Here is a 19,594-nt window from a genome sequence, read left to right as displayed (position 1 = left end):
CGATGATCCATTTCCAAGAAATCAATATCGTCCCCATAATATATATTTTCAAATGAATATGAAAGATCATCAAATTATTATTATCATGGCCTGTACCTTTACAAATGGGTTTGTCCAGGTTGCTGGCGAACTTCAAATATTAAACGCTGACGCCTCAGACAGTGGCGCGTATTTCTGCCAGGCCAGCAACATGTACGGGCGTGATCAGCAGTTGGTTCAACTGCTGGTACAAGAACCTCCGGTTCCTCCACAGAACGTCGAGGTGCCAACCAAAACGAGCACGTCCGTGAACTTAAAATGGTCCCATAAATCGGGAGATTCCAACGAAGTGTTCAAATTTATCGTAGAGTTCAAAGAGATGGAAAGTGAGTGGACTCGACAGCTTCTCGAGGTAGTGGTGGTATTATTTTCGAGTTTCAGGAGCGTGGCGCCAAATCGAGCTCACCGAAACACCACTGCCTTATTCTGCCACCGTAGAGGACTTAAAACCGGCCACCAAATACGCGTTTAGGGTGATAGCTGAGGGTCCGGCTGGTAGGAGTCTTCCCAGCGACGAGGTCCTGATTCGTACAGCGTCGGAAAAGCCAGCAGGACCACCGCTGAATCCTGCCGCACGACCGATATCGTCGACGGAGATTCTGGTCACGTGGCAACCTCCTTTAATCGAAATGAGACACGGGGACATTCAGGTCTGGATCGAGGTCGCAGAGATTCGAGCCAGTTTCGATTGTTCCGTTCTAGGGATTTAACGTTGGCTACAAGTCGGTGACAATGGGAGCATACAATTTTACCTCCGTCGCGGGAGACGGTGAGGATGGGGGTGAGGTGTTGCTGAGTTCGCTAGCCAAATTCACGAGATACACGATCGTGATTCAGGCCTACAATGAGGTCGGCGCCGGACCACTGTCGGAAACTGTCACCGCACAAACTATGGAGGACGGTATGCAGATACTAGTTTCAATACAATAGCAGACGTTGATGGTTGCCTGAGGATCGTTTTCCCTTTTTTATTGCGTATTTGATTCCCGTATAACTCACAAACATAATAAAAAAATTGATCGCACAAAGGCTCCTAATTATTTGTGTTTATTGTTTATAATATTTATAATAAAAAATTGTCATTCCTTATGGTGGAGCGGTTAGAAATGGCAGGAAGAAGACTTGATTGTACTCCAAAAAGTCTAATAAGCATCCTACAAACTGTCAAAACATTTACAAAAGCACAATTAAGAAAATATGTAGAACACCCCTTTTAAAGTATGATCAAAAGTGATTTCGTCAAAAAAAATTAGAACTAAAAGATCAGATTTTCACGAAATTATGTATTTTTACATGACAATTGTTTCGACAACGCCGTGTCTTTTTCAAATGTCATTTGAGTTGAGTTAGAAATTTTGATGTTAATAGATCTCCTCCAGAGGATGGGGGATGCAGAAGTGACATAAAGTAACTACTTATTTTAATTTTCTATTTTCTCTAAGCTAGAAATTTTTCTGGAAATCTAAATTTTTAATGTATTTCATTCCCTTAGGTATCCCGTTCCTGAGATTTTCCTGACAATAAACCATCAGAGTTCAAACTTTACGCGAATATGCTTTCACTGCAACAATATTTCATCGCAGTCGCAACTCAATTCCCATTCGACAATGATAGTTCTTTAACGTCGGGAAAACCCATTCGCAGTTTTTATTGTGCGAGACTTTAGATCATAAAATGGGGCAAAGTTATCAATCTCTTGAATTGGAGCGCCCTGCCGAGATCTAAAATAATCTATAATTTCCGTCGCCCCTTATAGAAATCCATTTTTCTAACTAAATAAAACTACCATTTATACCCGTCAATTTATATGCTAACGACCTTCGGCCCGTCGGATAATTAATGTTTCTCGATTGATTTTCTTTTACCATTTTTATTAATTGATAGAATTCTATTCTCTAATCAGCCACAATCGTTAGTGAATGTCACAGTCTTTATTGTTTATTTTTTATGAACCAAGATTATATTAAAATTACATAGAAAAACTTGGGAAAACAACAAGATCTGCATTAACTATGGGGAAACCATACAAAATTCCATTTAGTTGTAATATAACTCTAAGGATAATTAAATGACTATTTCAAGCCTAGCTAAATAGCGACCAGCTCTCACAAATAATAGTCCCTAAGCCTGAGTGGAATGGATAGTTTTATGAAATTGCTGACGAAGAGCTTGAATGGCAGGAGTGTCCAAACATTTGTTAATTGTGGAATCCATATGGAACGAAAAACCCTAATTGAAGTAAGGTACTCAGGATTGATATACACATTTCTACGGACCACTATTAATTAGTTAATTAGCACCGGTCTCGCGGAATTTAATTACTTTGACGAATGTAATAAATAAGCAAGAATTGACGGCGTTGATGATAAGACCAATTAGTAAGGGGCCCTAGTGGGACCTTTAGGCACCTAATGAGATTAGGGTTTGGGAAGAAGTAAAGTTGTTATTATCGATAAGATGGCTTGTAGCTTAACAAAGTAGTGTCTATATGAGTAGTCTCTCAAGTTTTTCGACCAGATCTCCATGTTTCAGCCTGTCAAACGCATTGCAGAACTCGGTATTAATAACCACCACCACCACCACAAGGTTTAATTCTGTCTATTAATTATTTTTGAATTCATATTTCCAGTACCTAATCTTTGACGAAATTTTCAAAAATATTTGGAATTGCATTGACAATTATTTATTAAAATATTGTCTAAAGGTGTTTCCGTTTTAAAGTTTAACTTTCAAACATTTTTCTTGGATCCAAGTGTCTCTTTTGATATATTGGTTGATAATCCCTATGGATCACCAATCGGGTGTCGCGTGTGGAGTGCAAACACTAACCATGATTTCCATGCAGTGCCCAGCATGCCACCCGAAGATGTCAGATGCGCCGCTTTGACCTCTCAGTCACTCCAAGTAAGTTGGCAGCCGCCGCCGACCGAACATTGCAACGGTCTTCTACAAGGTTACAAACTCACCTACGAACCGGTGATAGATGAGAACTGGAAAGGTAAACTACGTCGTCTACTGCCCTTGAAGGTCCAAAACGTTTCCACATTTATTCAGGTAACGATGAAATCGAGACAAGGAAAACTACCGCGCTCACCACCGTCATCACCGGACTGCGAAAGTTCACCAACTACAGCTTGCAAGTGCTCGCCTTCACCAAAGTCGGCGACGGGGTGTTTACGGTACCGTCCTACTGTCAGACTGAGGAAGACGGTACGTACTGACCAAAAGTTAACTAACCAAATCGAGTTAGTTTTTTTTCCTATTTGAAACTCGTATTTGCTAAATATATATTATTGGTTACAATACAATACAAGTTGTATTTAAAGCATCCTCTTCCTGTAAATTTCGCTCATTCATTAATCTTCTGATCGTTTTATTCCACGATCTACGTGGTCTGCCTCGTCTCCACTGAAATATTCTTTTCCGTCATCTCTCTTCAGGCATTCACCGTTTCTTCTGCTTTCATTCATGTTCTTATTGCCTCATTAGTTTTTCTTTCTATTCGCGCTTCGTCTAATGTAATCCATTTCTACAGCTAAGATCCTTCTTTTTAGATCTGCATTTGAACTCCACACTTCTGATTCATAGCTCAAAACTGACTCCGCCTTTACTTTCTCCACTCATTTTTATTTGAGATATTTTTAGCCCACCAGAATGAGTTAAGGCTTCCTACGATTTTCCTACTTTGATGTATTCTTTGTTTTATTTCAATTTCTCCTAGTGCTCCTAGGTATTTAAATTTCTCCACTTGGTTAATACCTACATTATCATTAAGAACTTGAAATCGAGCATCGCTGTTTACTACCAAGTATTCTGTTTTGTCAAGACTCATCTGTAACCCCCACTTTTTATATTCGTCGTAAAACCGTTTCATCATGAATTCTAGGTCATCATCATGGTCCTGGGCCATCGCAACCTGATCATCAGCAATAAATAGTGTGCTACATCATGCTTTCTAATTTTTAAGCAAACACATTTATCGGTTATGAAAGTGTCTGTACATTTTGATTCTGTACTGTGTCGCTATACATTTCTATAATATTCTGTAACATCTGTCTAAGTCTTTTAAAACTCCCCTGCTCTCAGAACAGTATCATAGACCTTTTCTAGATCCACAAACGCCAAATGCAATTCTTTATCTACTGCTATGACCTTTTCTGCCAGCTGTTGTACAATAAATAGGTTGTCTGTACAGGATCGCAATGTACCCCCCGGATCAGACCACCAATTGCTTGCTGCAGATAAAATTGAAAAACAGTTTGAACATGCATGAAACAAAACTACTCAAAACAGAAATAAACAGAAAATTGGCCGGCAATAAAATAGATATCATGAACAACGAATGCGGAATGGCTAGCATTTAGAAGTAGCATTGAAGGGACAATCAATGAACATCAAAAGAACAAGGGAAAAAACAGGGCAGACCAAGCCCTGGATGACAGAGGAGACATTGAGGATTATTGAGAAAAGGAGAAATATTCCAAACAAGAATGGAAATCAATTGAAGCATGCTCACCTTAGTCGAGAAATTCAGAGAAGATGTCGAAAAAATAAAAATGAATGTATCAAAAAGATATGCGAAGAGATTGAAGAGCACCAGAATACCATCCAAACAAGTGATTTTTTCCAGAAAGTGAATTTGCTGTCCAGAAAATTTAAACCTAAAATATAATAAAAATAAAATATATTTTGGGAGACAGAAAAAGATCTGAATTAATGGAATCAGTACTGCGAAGAACTTTACGGTGACAATCGAGATCTAGAAGGAGAATATTCAGAACAATACGAGGAAGAGGAAACAGAGCCGAATATGTTAAAGCCTGAAGTGATAGAAGCCATACAACATCTGAAGACAAATAGTCACCAAGAGTAGATCACATAAATGCCGAAATACTGAAAATACTGTAGGAACCGTGGATAGACATACTATTGGACATTTGCAACAAGATCTGGAACACTAGAACATGCGCAACCGACAGGATTAAGTACATATTTATCCCTTTACATAAGAAAGGTTCTACCAAAAAATTTGAAAACTATAGACCAATCTTTTTCACATCGCATGCGAGCAAAATTCTCCTAAGAATAATCGACCGCCGCTTACAGCGTCACTTAGCCGCCTTTGTGAAAGGAAGAGCAACACCAGACCAAATTTTCAATATTAGACCACTAATAGAACAATCAAGAGAATTTAATTCCCCTATGCTACTGTGCTTTATTGACTATAAAACATTCGACTGCATAGAATGGAAATGCTTGTGGCAAATACTCCGAGAAGTGCGAGTAGCGAACACTTAATAAGTCTAATTAAGAACCTATATCAAAAGAAATTAAACCATACTGAGAATAGATAACGAATCATCACATACTTTCAATATACAAAAGGGGGTGCGACAAGGATGCATATTGTCCCCCAGGCTTGTTAACACATAATCAGAAACGCCCTAGCGATTTCGAGGAAGGAGTGTCAATACGTGGTAAAAAATTGACAAACCTACGATATGCAGATGACACAACGCCGCTGGCTAGAGATGAGACCGAAATGATGTTGAACAGAGTGGAAAGTGAAAGTGCTATGATGGGTCTGGAAATAAATCTCAGCCAGATTAAGCTCATGATGATTGACACTTCCGAACCTCACAAACAGAGAAAATGTAGATGAATTTGTGTACCTGGGATCCCTAGTAAGTCACCAGAGCGGGTCCAAAAAGGAAATAAAAAGACGAATAGCAATGGCACGAGGAGCCATGAGCAATCTTACCAGAATATGGAAAGATCGACACATCACAAGAAACATGAAAATCATGCTGGTCAAAATCCTTTGTATTCTCAATATTTCTGTACGGAGCGGAATCCTGGACTATGAAAACATACGAAAGATGTGGGGATGTGAGATGTGGTGTTGGCGAAGTATGCTACGGATTTTATGGAGCTGAAGATCAAAGACATACTGTCCACAGTATGTGGCCGGCGAATCTTAAATTACTTTCGACGCACCACAAGACCAGATGGCGACAACATGGGAAAACTGATAGTACAGGGAAAGGTGGAAGGAAAACGACCAAGAGGCAAGTAACCTATTAGATGGATAGACCAAGTAAAGAAAATCACGGATATGGTACTGCAAGACTTACTAATGGAAGCAATGGATAGACAAACATGCAAAGCTAAAGTTGATGGATTTATACAATATCCGTGAGATCACGATTTCTCAGATATGAAAATACGACTAAGAAGGTTTGGTGTAAATCCGCTTCGACCTTCGTTGACTCTGTGGCCGATGTTCTGCCTTATTTAATCATATACGACTTTACTAAAAAGTCGGCTCATTGTACTATTTCCACTTAGGCCTCGATAGCATTTGGAACGCCTTCTGTTTCCTTTTTTAAAACTAGATATTAGGTGCGCCTTCTTCCACTCCGTATTTGGTGGCAGCAGTTTTGCATTAGTTGAGTTATTCTATCCCTCATACCAGGCCCTCCTGCTTTCAGCAATTCAACGGGGATGTTTCCGCATCTTCGAATCGGTTTTCAAAATGTTGATTTTTGAAGTTTGACACCAGGATTGTTCTATGGAATTCAAAATTTCCAAGTCTTTAGTTGCAGTGTCGGTATGGTGGTACAATGTCACTACGAACCAATTGTTAATATGTTCTGCTTATTCCCGCGAATGAATATTAATTCAGTAAACTTTTAACATCTAAAAGAAAATATTTAGGTATGCTTTTCAGGAAAGGTATATTTTCTTAAAATGAGTTAAAAATTTGAGGCTTTGGCATTAATTTTACTATTATAATTATTTTGCTAATAATATAAATTAAAAAAATTGTTAATTTTTTTTACTAATTGGCTTTTTCGTAATAACTTCAAAAGAAAACACACTGTCACAGATAATTATTGCGATTGAATATTTTGAACTTTTACTGGCTTATTGTCAAATAAGATGCTTCAAAACTGCCCCCACCTTTATTTTATTCATAGGAGATCCCAATTTAAAATAAAAGTACATTAGTTGAAATTTGCGCAAGTTTGTGACACTGTGGACTTTTGAGAGTTTTGAAATATTTTTACTAAACATACAATTGCCAACTGTTGCCAACAAGTTTTTTGTTGTTGAGTTCCATTTTATAAATACAATTTGCTTGCACAAGATGCTTCAAATGTCCAGACTTTTATGCTATATTTTAACTTGCCATATCCACGTTTAGTTCCCGGCGCTCCCGCAGATATTAAAGTGGCGGTAAGTTCGCCGCAATCTATCAAAGTGTCGTGGTTACCGCCCCATGAACCCAACGGCATCGTTTCCAAATATAACCTCTACAGGTATGCGGAAACGTAGGTTTCTTATTCGGTTGTTACTTTCATTCGCTTCCTGAATTTGCAGACGAAGCACCGACGGAAGGCAAGAAGTGGACAACGGGAAGCAAATTATCTCCGCGCACAACACAGTTTTCGAAGTCAAAGGAGTCCAGCAGCATATCGAATATCAGTTTTGGGTCACCGCGTCCACCAGGATAGGCGAGGGTCAAAGTTCGAAGGTCGTTAACCAGGTCGTAACGGCCCGAGGTAAGTAAGAATGTCGTGATGGTAATTAATTTTTTGAACAATCAAACATCCAACAAACAAATTTTAATTGAAAATCATTTCCCTAAAAGTAATATTAATAACAGCGAATCTGCAGGTTTTAAAATAAAAATAAAATTATTTAAATTATATAAACAATTTTACTAAAGAAACCAAACATATTCTTGCTTAAACTCTCCAAAAATATATATTAGAATGATACTTTTAAAAAATCGTATAAATGGACATAAATATACTAAAACCGCATCAACTGCTTTACTCTCCTTCGTCGGTTTTTGCTGAGTCGAACTTGCTGACGTTTCAGTCAAGCTCTGAAGAAGCCAATAGGATGATTGGCGAAACGTCAGCAAGTTCGCAGGAGGAATCCGGAAGTTTTGTAAAAAGTATTACAGTAGCCCGTGGACGTTTCTTTGAAAAATCAATTATTTCATATTTGAACCTATTTATATATTTTATAATTCATTGAAAATTATTCTAAAAGGATAAATATTTTTATATAAAATATTTAATTCATATAATATTTGTACGTATTTTAGATTATTCATCGAAAGTTGAATGAAACATAAAAACTATTATTGAACAACCTCAACCCAAGAAAAACTCAGGAACTACAACATATATTTGAGGAAATACATATGAAAATGTAAAGATTTCTCACTACTATATAGTATGGTTAATTAATTAGAATAGACAGTTTAGTTCAAATACTAATTAAAACGCCGAAACTATGTCCCACTTTTTTTTTAATTTCGAATTCGAGCCAGAAGATAATATTTCATTACCTAGTAAAAAAAATTGTCACTTAAATACGAAAAACTTATTTTAGTAAATGATACGGTTATGATAATGTTACAATTTACGGAAATATAACGGATTGAATAGGTCCAACGGTTTTGTGCGGCAGATGTCATTTAGCTTATCATTTAGCTTAGCGGCATTTTTAAAGATGTCGAAAATCAATGTCCTTTCATTTGTAAGAGGTTTCGATCGAGATTTTAAGAGTAAAAGCCATTTCTACCGCACCAGCTTTCCAAATCTGATACAAAACATCCGTTCCTATTTTTTTTTATCATTTCTCCATCTCTTAGTGAAAATCCATCCTTGGATTCATTATTTTCTTAAAAAGTATTACATATAATTCGAGACCAGAATAGTAGGTCTACCATCCTATTATAATAGTCCTTCTATAGTTTTTTTCCTATTTTCACTTCTAACTTTACGAACGACATAAACTTGCTGATTTTGGGGTTAATGGCGTCGGAGTTGCTTCTTTACTGAGAGTTTGCTCGCAACCCAAAACTAGTTCACATATAACCAGCTAGCTATCAACAGAGAAACAGAAAGATCCCGGACATAGTGTCTCAGAAAGATTCCACTCATAGTCTGTCCACAAATACGAATTTTCTTCGGATTTTCGTAGAGAAAATTAAGTAACAACTCCCCAATTTAAGCTTTTATATTAAATTACAATTTGTAATATTTAAAATATTATAAGTGTTGTAATATGGACAGTCCTAGCTGATTTGTTATACTTTATATTATATTTATTATTTACTGTTAGTTTATAAAGTAACCTTTTTGAACTATTGTTTTAGTTTTTGCTAACTCTTTTTTTTTAACCACTTACATACACGAAAGCATTAAAGCCCCTTCCGCTCGGAGAGAAACAACATATTTATTGTTCTGTAAACTTTACTATCACTGAGAAAGCAAATTGGAACTTTGCTATTGCAACATCTGTTGCATCAGAGTTTTGTTCGGTGGTCTGTGGTGTTTTTATTCTATGGTCTTGAGAGGTTAGAATGTGGGGCTCTCGGCCAGGTATCTCGCGCGCTTATGTCTGAACCTCACGACGCAGATTAAATAAAGGACTTGTAGTGTATTATAAAAAACTTGGCGTACCTGACATATTCGCTTCAGATTAATGCATGTCGTTTTAACACAATTGTTTATGTGTGGTTTAAATCTCAAAGAGTTGTCAAATGTCAATATAAGGTTTCTTCTAGCTTTTGGGACGGGACGTATACTTTCGTTATCTACTTTTATGAAAAAGTCTTGTTTTATTTTATTTTTTTATTACCTTTCTTTGTTCCAAAGTTAGTTTTTTTGCCATTTATCTCTAGAGAATGGTTATTTGACCAATTAGCAATACTAAATGCGTTTTCATTGATCATATCAATGGTCAATAAATAGTTTCAGGGTGAAAAAGTCATATGTAATTCAGTATCATCCTGGTTTGCAATATCTAACAGCTCACTTTATTTTATAGCTATAATAAATATAAAGGAGAGGTCCTGTAATTGATCCTTGGGCAACTCCGGATATAACACCTCTAGATTGCGAAATACTCTTTGGGTTCTTCCTGACAGAAAGCTCTGAACAAGATTTAATAAACCTAATTTGCTTTTATGACTTCTAAAACTTCTTCTGCGAAAGAATCTGTTGAGTTCAGGATGCTGGACTTTGCAAATTAATTTTTATTAATCTACTGATTTTGGCAAACGGACGATCTCGAATGAGTCAGAATACTAAATAAACTCCGTAAATGTTATCCTTGCCATTGCACCCTCTACAAAACAAGTTCGAAGTGCAATTAAAGCCGACGTTTCATCAGCGTACCATTGAAAGCGAGAATCTAAACTTCTCTAACTGAATTTATTATCAGGGACGAGACGTCGTCAGTCTCCGTAGCGCATTCGCCACAAACTTTCTTATTCTCCACAATCCACCCTACTTTTCACTAAGAAAAACTTTTCCCGACCCACTATAATAGACGCCTGTAGGCACCAAGAGGGTGGATATTTTTGACGCGACCCACTTTTTAAACGGATACGAATACGTAGTTTAGTCCGATTGGTGGAACAGATGCATCAACGGTTTTTTGAACACTAAAACTGTTTTTATAGCAACCTTATAAAGAAAACAAATACACAAGGTTTTCTTTATAAATTTATTTAACAATAATTTGTCAAACTAGAAAGAAAAAATATAAATTCACGAATACCAAGGAAAAAAGAAGACCCTGTAGCATCATACTTAACAAGAGATATAATGGGTGTTTTTTTTCGATGTATAGAACTTTAAGTTGGCATTACTGTTCAAGATGGCGACCGATTTAATAGCTGTCAAGTGATTTATTCTCAGCCTTACTTGATGAATTCATCATGAATTCATCAAGTAAGGCGTAGATTCGTCGAATGGACCCAAAACGAGATTGCCGTTGTTCCCGATTTTCATAAGCGAATTTTGTTTAGCGATGAAGCGCACTTCTGGTTGAATGGCTACGTCAACAAACAAAACTGCCGCATTTGGAGCGAAGCTAATCCTCAAGTGTAGGTCGAAACACCGTTACATCCAGAAAAACTATTCTATTTTTATAGAAAATAGTTATAATAATACAACACAAATTATAATAATACAACACAAACATTAGGTATCAAAATTGATAACTATGTTACAATGGATTTCCAAATTAAAAGCAACTCATGGCTGGTTTTATACGCTTTAAGAACATTTACAGATTAAAGAACTTTTTAAATACAAAACAAAAGTAATTTCTCTGCAAAACTTTTGTTGTTTCGCTGTTTGATTATTCCGATGTGGAGTAAGGAGATTATCTGTCTGGGCAAACAAGGAGATCAGTTCAACAATTACAAAACTCTGGTATGGGTTTTGCCTTTGAGATACCTCATCGTAGTCATATAAATAATTTCAATATTTTAAACATGAGCAATCGAAGAAAACTGCTAGCGCGTAAGATTTGCTCATAAAATTATGATTATCTAAAAGGGAGTTTCCAACTTCTTGCACATTCCCATAGAACAATTTTGAGTTTAATAGACTTCATTATTTTGGCCTAAATTAGTCTATACTTCTAAATCTAAATCTAGCAAAGCCAAAAGCAATAAAATCTAAATTTTGCAGAACAAAATTTGCTATAACAAATTGGGTCATTAATGGCAATATCCTCCTTAAAAATATTTTTTTTTCAATTTTTATTTATTTTTTTGGTTTTTATATATCTTATGATAGCAAGTTTTTGCAGATTGGTAGATATATATTTTTTTCCTCTAATTGTCTGGCAATACACTCGTGCTCTTCTACAATTCTAGGTTTCCAGCCTATTGGAGAACTAAAGGGTGTTTTTTTTCGATGTATAGATCTTTAAGTTGCAATAAAACAACGATGGATTATTCGATTGGCATGAATTTTATTTATCCGAAAGATAATCTTGTGGCATTACATTTTAAATATGGTTTCTGGCATATGACCGCCACGGCTGGCGCGGATGTAGTCCAATCTGGACGTCTAATTTTCGATGACTTTTTACAACATTTGTGGCCGTCAATGGTCAAACGTTTGTGGCTTATCGGCATAGACCAATGACTTTACATAGCCCCACAGAAAGTAGTCTAGCGGTATTAAATCACAAGATCTTGGAGGCCAATTCACAGGTCCAAAATGTGAAATTAGGCGGTCACCAAACGTGTCTTTCAATAAATCGATTGTGGCACGAGCTGTGTGACAAGTTGCGCCGTCTTGTTGAAACCACATCTCCTGGACATCATGGTTATTCAATTCAGGAATGAAAGAATTAGTAATTATAGCTCTATACCGATCACCATTGACTGTAACGTTCTGGCCATCATCGTTTTTGAAGAAGTACGGACCAATTATTCCACCAGCGCACCAAACAGTCAGTTTTTCTGGATGTAACGGTGTTTCGACCTACACTTGAGGATTAGCTTCGCTCCAAATGCGGCAGTTTTGTTTGTTGACGTAGCCATTCAACCAGAAGTGCGCTTCATCGCTAAACAAAATTCGCTTATGAAAATCGGGAACAACGGCAATCTCGTTTTGGGTCCATTCGACGAATCTACGCCTTACTTGATGAATTCATCATGAATTCATGAATTCATGATGAATTCATCAAGTAAGGCGTAGATTCGTCGAATGGACCCAAAACGAGATTGCCGTTGTTCCCGATTTTCATAAGCGAATTTTGTTTAGCGATGAAGCGCACTTCTGGTTGAATGGCTACGTCAACAAACAAAACTGCCGCATTTGGAGCGAAGCTAATCCTCAAGTGTAGGTCGAAACACCGTTACATCCAGAAAAACTGACTGTTTGGTGCGCTGGTGGAATAATTGGTCCGTACTTCTTCAAAAACGATGATGGCCAGAACGTTACAGTCAATGGTGATCGGTATAGAGCTATAATTACTAATTCTTTCATTCCTGAATTGAATAACCATGATGTCCAGGAGATGTGGTTTCAACAAGACGGCGCAACTTGTCACACAGCTCGTGCCACAATCGATTTATTGAAAGACACGTTTGGTGACCGCCTAATTTCACATTTTGGACCTGTGAATTGGCCTCCAAGATCTTGTGATTTAATACCGCTAGACTACTTTCTGTGGGGCTATGTAAAGTCATTGGTCTATGCCGATAAGCCACAAACGTTTGACCATTGACGGCCACAAATGTTGTAAAAAGTCATCGAAAATTAGACGTCCAGATTGGACTACATCCGCGCCAGCCGTGGCGGTCATATGCCAGAAACCATATTTAAAATGTAATGCCACAAGATTATCTTTCGGATAAATAAAATTCATGCCAATCGAATAATCCATCGTTGTTTTATTGCAACTTAAAGATCTATACATCGAAAAAAAACACCCTTTAGTTCTCCAATAGGCTGGAAACCTAGAATTGTAGAAGAGCACGAGTGTATTGCCAGACAATTAGAGGAAAAAAATATATATCTACCAATCTGCAAAAACTTGCTATCATAAGATATATAAAAACCAAAAAAATAAATAAAAATTGAAAAAAAATATTTTTAAGGAGGATATTGCCATTAATGACCCAATTTGTTATAGCAAATTTTGTTCTGCAAAATTTAGATTTTATTGCTTTTGGCTTTGCTAGATTTAGATTTAGAAGTATAGACTAATTTAGGCCAAAATAATGGCGTTCTACAATGAAGTCTATTAAACTCAAAATTGTTCTATGGGAATGTGCAAGAAGTTGGAAACTCCCTTTTAGATAATCATAATTTTATGAGCAAATCTTACGCGCTAGCAGTTTTCTTCGATTGCTCATGTTTAAAATATTGAAATTATTTATATGACTACGATGAGGTATCTCAAAGGCAAAACCCATACCAGAGTTTTGTAATTGTTGAACTGATCTCCTTGTTTGCCCAGACAGATAATCTCCTTACTCCACATCGGAATAATCAAACAGCGAAACAACAAAAGTTTTGCAGAGAAATTACTTTTGTTTTGTATTTAAAAAGTTCTTTAATCTGTAAATGTTCTTAAAGCGTATAAAACCAGCCATGAGTTGCTTTTAATTTGGAAATCCATTGTAACATAGTTATCAATTTTGATACCTAATGTTTGTGTTGTATTATTATAATTTGTGTTGTATTATTATAACTATTTTCTATAAAAATAGAATAAAATACAGTCATTTTTTTATGCTGGAAAACCATTTTCTAAAATGATACACCGCTGTTTTTTTAATCTGCGCCCCAATATGACAAAAATGACGTTTTATACTTGAAATGTATATGATGAACTTTATAGGGTGAACATGCAGTTCTTGACATGTCTTTATACAAACTGGAGATAATTTTAGTGGTGGAATTTAATTACTCAAAAGTAGATTCACTCGAACTATATGCTTGCAATTTCAGGACGCCCAGTATTTTACTCTATTAACACATAGACTTTTTTAGTATTTTGTGGTGCACCTTATTTTCCCTAAGTAAATTAATTAAATTTGAAAACTGTAAAATTTGAGTTCGTTGAGTTTTTGACTAAGCTTAACAAAACTGGCCCATAATCATACATGCTGTCATTATCTGTGTACATAGCTTTAACTCTTCTAACCTCAGATTTTTTAATCATAGCTTTTACATCAGTACAGTCATTTTTTTAATGCTGGAAAACCATTTTCTCATATTAAAAGGTATGGACTGAACATTGTTGAACCTAAAATGATACACCGCTGTTTTTTCAATCTGCGCCCCAATCTGACGAAAATGGCGTTTTATACTCGAAATATATATGATGACCTTTATAGGGTGAGGAAGCAGTTCTTGATATGTCTTTATACAAACTGAAGATAATTTTAGTGGTTGAATTTAATCACTTAAAAGTAGATTCACTCAATTTCAGAACACCCAGTATTTTACTCTATTAACACATAGACTCTTAATATTTTGTGGTGCACCTTATTTTGCCTAAGTCAATTAATTAAATTTGGACAAAGTTTGACAAAACTGGCCCATAATCATACATGCTGTCATTGTCTGTGTACATAGCTTTAACTCTTCAATTTTAGGAAAAAACAAATGTTGCCCATTTACGGGTTCTAGCTTTATAGAAAAATATTAATTTTTAAAGCAACATTAGTAACGTAGTTTTCAACTACTAAATAAACTAATTATTTCCTTCATCAATTTTTCCAAAATTTCACTATGAACGAAATCCTTAGCTTATTTATGAGTATTAATAGACAACTTAATAATAATTTACCCACCAACAAGGCAATTCTCAGGATTCTTTAGAGTTTTTCCCATTACCGACACGCCCTGTACACAATTGAAAAACTGCCAGAAGTAGAGGTTAAAGCCCTGGACCTCCCACATTTTCTGATCCAAGATTTTTTTCAATAGAGTGAATAGTTTTCGAGAAATTAATTTTCGTCTGAAACCAGGCAGCACGTAATGCTAAATGGCGTCATCGAATCTAGATTGCTAGCGAGAAATATCTACTGTCACATACGAGGGGATACCCATAAAAAACCGGAATTGAATTGCCGCGCGCAGAGCTTCTATAGTACACCTTTCTGCCGCCAGGTTGTGGATAGTACAACTTATTGCGAGTTCAACGCCATCTTCGTTTTAAATTTAACTTGTTTTGTTCACTTGCAGTGCCATTTTTTGTTAACGCTGTTTTTTTATTATTTCGTTTTTTTCGATGGCAAGTTTAAAAGAACAACGTGCAGCTGTGAAATTTTGTTTTCTGCTCGGTAAAAGTGCTGTTAAAACTGTTTCAAGGTTAAAAACGGCTTATAAAGACGATGCGATGGGAAAAATTCAAGTGTACCAGTGGTTTGTTCGCTTTAAAAATGGCGAAGAGTCAATTGATGACCGACCTCGTTCTGGACATCCATCAACTGCTCGAATCGACGAAAATATTGAAAAGATTCGAGAGTTTGTGCTCACAGACCGTCGACAGACAACTGAATAATTATCAAAGATTAGTGGGTTGTCTTGGAGCACGGTTAAGCGAATTTTAACCGAAGATTTGGGAACGAAAAGAGTTGCTGCCAAGTTTGTTCCTCGTGTTCTGACTGACATGCAAAAAGAACATCGAGTTGAAACATGTCGTGCTTTGGATCAACAGCTTGAAACGGATCCAGATTTTCTTTCAAAGATCATTACTAATCACGAGTCATGGTGCTATGGTTACGATCCAGAAACGAAGCAACAGTCCAGCCAATGGAAGACGTCACTGTCTCCCCGTCCAAAAAAATGTCAGTTCAAATCAAACATCAAAACGATGCTGATTTGCTTTTTCGACATCAACGGCGTAGTTCATGCAGAGTTCGTTCCACCAGGTGAGACCGTTAATCAAGCTTTTTATGTGGAAGTTTTAAGAAGATTGTATTCGACAAAAAAGACCCGATTTGTGGCGGACAGGGGACTGGTTCTTTAACCACGATAATTCACCTGCACACACAGCCATTTCTGTTAAGCAGTTTTTGGCTAAAAATGGCATGGTTCCTCTGCCCCATGCACCTTACTCGCCTGATCTCGCTCCGTGCGAATTCTTCTTATTTCCACGTATGAAAAGGGACATGAAAGAACAGCGATTTGACAACATTGAAGAGGTCAAGAAAAAAACGAGGGATGAGCTGTCGGCTATAGCCAAAGATGAATATAAAAAATGTTTCGAACAGTGGAAGCACCGCTGGGACAAATGTATTAGTTGTAATGGAGAGTATTTTGAAGGGGATAAGGTCGTTCTGTGATTTTCAAAACAATATATAGTTTATAAAAAATGATTCCGTTTTTTTTGGGTACCCCCTCGTAGACTTTTTCAAATATCTTGAGAAGCGTGGATGTTAGACGACAGGCGTAAATACAAAAATTGTAGCTCTTGATGTGGCCTATAATACTGTTTGAACCGATCGGCCATATTTTTTACTAATTTTGATTTACGGCTAATTATTTATTCTGGAAAATAATAATTTTCAGGGTCCTCTATATTTTTCACTGTATATTATCGAAAAAATGCGGATCTTCCCCGTTTCCTAGTTAAAGAATTTTGCCAATCGGGTATACAGTTTTCGAGAAAATCATTTTTTTTTTTAAATACTTCGCGGCATTTGGTGACGCTCAGTTGGGCTAGATGACCATGTAAACGAAATTGACAACTGGATTACAACTTCCTAGTTATGGTCAATTATCGTTATTAGGCGAACCCAATTTTCAGTTTCTTGTAAATTACCAACGCACCCTGTACATTTTTAAATAATCATTGAGAATAAAGGTTTTTGGTTCGGATCTCGCGCGTCTTCTGTTTTGAGAATTTTTTCGATCTTTTATACCGTTTCTGAGAAATGATTTTTTTTCTCGATACCCCGCAAATGCGGTTTTTAAATTTTGAAAAATTCTTCACGACACCCCCAGTTTTAATAGGCTTCGTTACGGAGCTAAACTCTATGTGCGTGTCAAATTTCAAGTGGATGGCTTCAAATTTTGGATATTTATCGCGCTTTATGGCAATGTCCAAAAAACAGTCGAAAATCTAATAAAAAGATGGACGCTGTGATTTGATCGAACTCATTTTTCATTGGATCATGTATCTCGTGGGCTGCTTAGAAATAGCCAAATTTGAAGGTCGTGTGGCTGACCATTTCAACCGTTGCCGAGATGTAAGTTTCGTTGCCAAGCGCATATACTTTGGAACAATTCAATTTCATCGATTTTTCGAAAGTAATAATTCAATCAGCGATTAATTTCTTTTCCAATGCCTTTTAGAATATTAAACTGCAAAAAGAAAATTGTTTTTCCTCCACTGTCTGCACGATTTCAACTCCGTCATTAATAGCCTTTTTTTTTTAATAACCCAAGCAACGTTGCTGCTGGTAAAATCATAGGCAAAATATCATCTTGCAGCTTGTAAGCATCCACTAACAACCTTGACAACGTATTGGTTTAGTATGGTTGTTGAAGTTCGACTCAGCTAGTCAGTTAATTTGGAACTATAGGCTAAATCCAATATTTTTGATTTTGAAGGTGTATTTTAAAATGCAAGACACCATCCAACTATTTTTCACAAAACACAGCGCTCGCAAACTTTCAAAAATTCGAAGAGGATTTTTGATTCCGAGGATTCAAGAATGTGGAACAAAATATCGTGACTGAGATTACGGTATCGGCCAAAGGTCACACGATAAATTTGAATTTCGAGACACCTGCCTCTATACGAGAGGAAATTGAATCCTTTGATAAATTCTATCTAGAAATTCCCTTTGCGAATTGTTTTTTATTCGCAATTTGCGATAGGGAACGAATCAAAGGAACTAGAAACGGTCCTTTGTTTCAGTGCCGGCGAGGATAACGACATTCGGGGGATTAATCGTACGCCCCTGGCGGACGTCTGTGGCCTTCAGTTGCGAGGCCGTCGGATCTCCCAGGAGGGAATGGCTGCGCAGTGAACAGATTTTAAAGGTAAAAGTAAAAGATACTTTACGAAAATTTTATAGCAATCTACTTCAAACCGATCGAATCGATAAATTATACTATAAATGATAAATGATATTATAATTGTCACAGCACTAATGAATGCAGCAATCATGTGTTCTTTAAAATAAAATTATTGACTTTTCATCTTTAAATTAAAGTTCTATTAAATTTGTTGATTTTGGTGTTGTGTTACGCTAACGTAGGGCGGCGCGAGCCACAATCAGCAGCTGCTCGATACTGGGGAGCTCATTCTGTCAAACCTGCAACTATCAGACGTCGGCAATTACACGTGCCAAGTGGACAACGGCCACGGTTCAGACAGGATCACCTACCACCTAATAGTCCAGGTCCCTCCGTCTGCGCCACTGCTCTACGTCACTTCGGCCACGAGCAGCAGCATCCTGCTACACTGGAAACCGGGCAGCAACGGCGGCGCTCATATCAGCGGATTTACGCTGAACTACAGGTTAGAGATTTTGGGCTGTCTATATTCATAACTTTAGACGTCCAATCATTTCTTTTCATTTTTGTTTTGTGTGACCAACCCTGGTGTAACGATACGAATCCTTCCTTTTAGGAAAGAACATGGAAATTTAGATGAAATCCACTTATCGAGACATGCTACGAGTTATGAACTGAAAGTAAGTCAAAACGCAGCTCATTTCTTTAAGCCGTACGAAAACCTAATTTAGACATAAAATATGTAGCGATCAACAAGTAATTTATGAAATTTACCGGTGAATTTTACTCAACAGAGAAGCCTAGCACTCTTTACAGCTCTAAAGTCTTGACGAACTGTCATCTGTCGAGATTAATAATTAGAATTCCCAGGTCTGATACTGGCTATTCTCACGACCTCAGTCTAGGCCAGCGGTGTATTTAGTTTAACTAAAATTTTGATCTTTCTCTCTCGGTGATTATAAGTTTCCTTCAGCTTCAGCCTTCAGCTATTGTATACATAAGTATCCTTCCCTTTGCTATTTTCAGTTTGGTTATTACCAAGGTAAAAATCCAAGGTTACAGTCTGGATTCTTCTGGCTCCACATTCTGTTTTGATTGTCCTAATATATCTTTTTTTACTTTTATTGGTTTTTGTACCTGTCTAGTAGAACATTCTACAGATGAACGCCTTTTTATAACATCTATTACGAAGTATATTATTAAAAATTTAACACCTAGTCACACAAAACCGTTTCAAATGA

At 36.7% G+C, this 19,594-nt stretch overlaps 1 protein-coding gene across 6 annotated transcripts in view; it reads left to right on the top strand.

Moving 5' to 3' along the window:
* The window catches only part of LOC132707251 (cell adhesion molecule Dscam2), a 312,262-nt gene that overhangs the window by 288,287 nt on the left and 4,381 nt on the right, over window positions 1–19,594 (top strand). For all 6 annotated transcript variants that reach the window (XM_060679030.1, XM_060679031.1, XM_060679029.1 and 3 more), the window contains 10 exons: window positions 119–365; window positions 421–689; window positions 742–940; window positions 2,885–3,037; window positions 3,094–3,249; window positions 7,247–7,361; window positions 7,423–7,604; window positions 18,253–18,377; window positions 18,596–18,858; window positions 18,970–19,033. In XM_060679030.1, coding sequence (XP_060535013.1) covers window positions 119–365; window positions 421–689; window positions 742–940; window positions 2,885–3,037; window positions 3,094–3,249; window positions 7,247–7,361; window positions 7,423–7,604; window positions 18,253–18,377; window positions 18,596–18,858; window positions 18,970–19,033 — 1,773 coding nt within the window. The remainder of the gene's footprint in view (window positions 1–118; window positions 366–420; window positions 690–741; window positions 941–2,884; window positions 3,038–3,093; window positions 3,250–7,246; window positions 7,362–7,422; window positions 7,605–18,252; window positions 18,378–18,595; window positions 18,859–18,969; window positions 19,034–19,594) is intronic.

This window comes from Cylas formicarius, unplaced genomic scaffold (assembly GCF_029955315.1).
Source record: "Cylas formicarius isolate icCylForm1 unplaced genomic scaffold, icCylForm1.1 PGA_scaffold_9__14_contigs__length_23061073, whole genome shotgun sequence".
Lineage (NCBI taxonomy): Eukaryota > Metazoa > Arthropoda > Insecta > Coleoptera > Brentidae > Cylas > Cylas formicarius.
The sequence above is the reverse complement of the archived record's forward strand: the minus strand, read 5'-3'. Positions and strand labels throughout refer to the sequence as shown.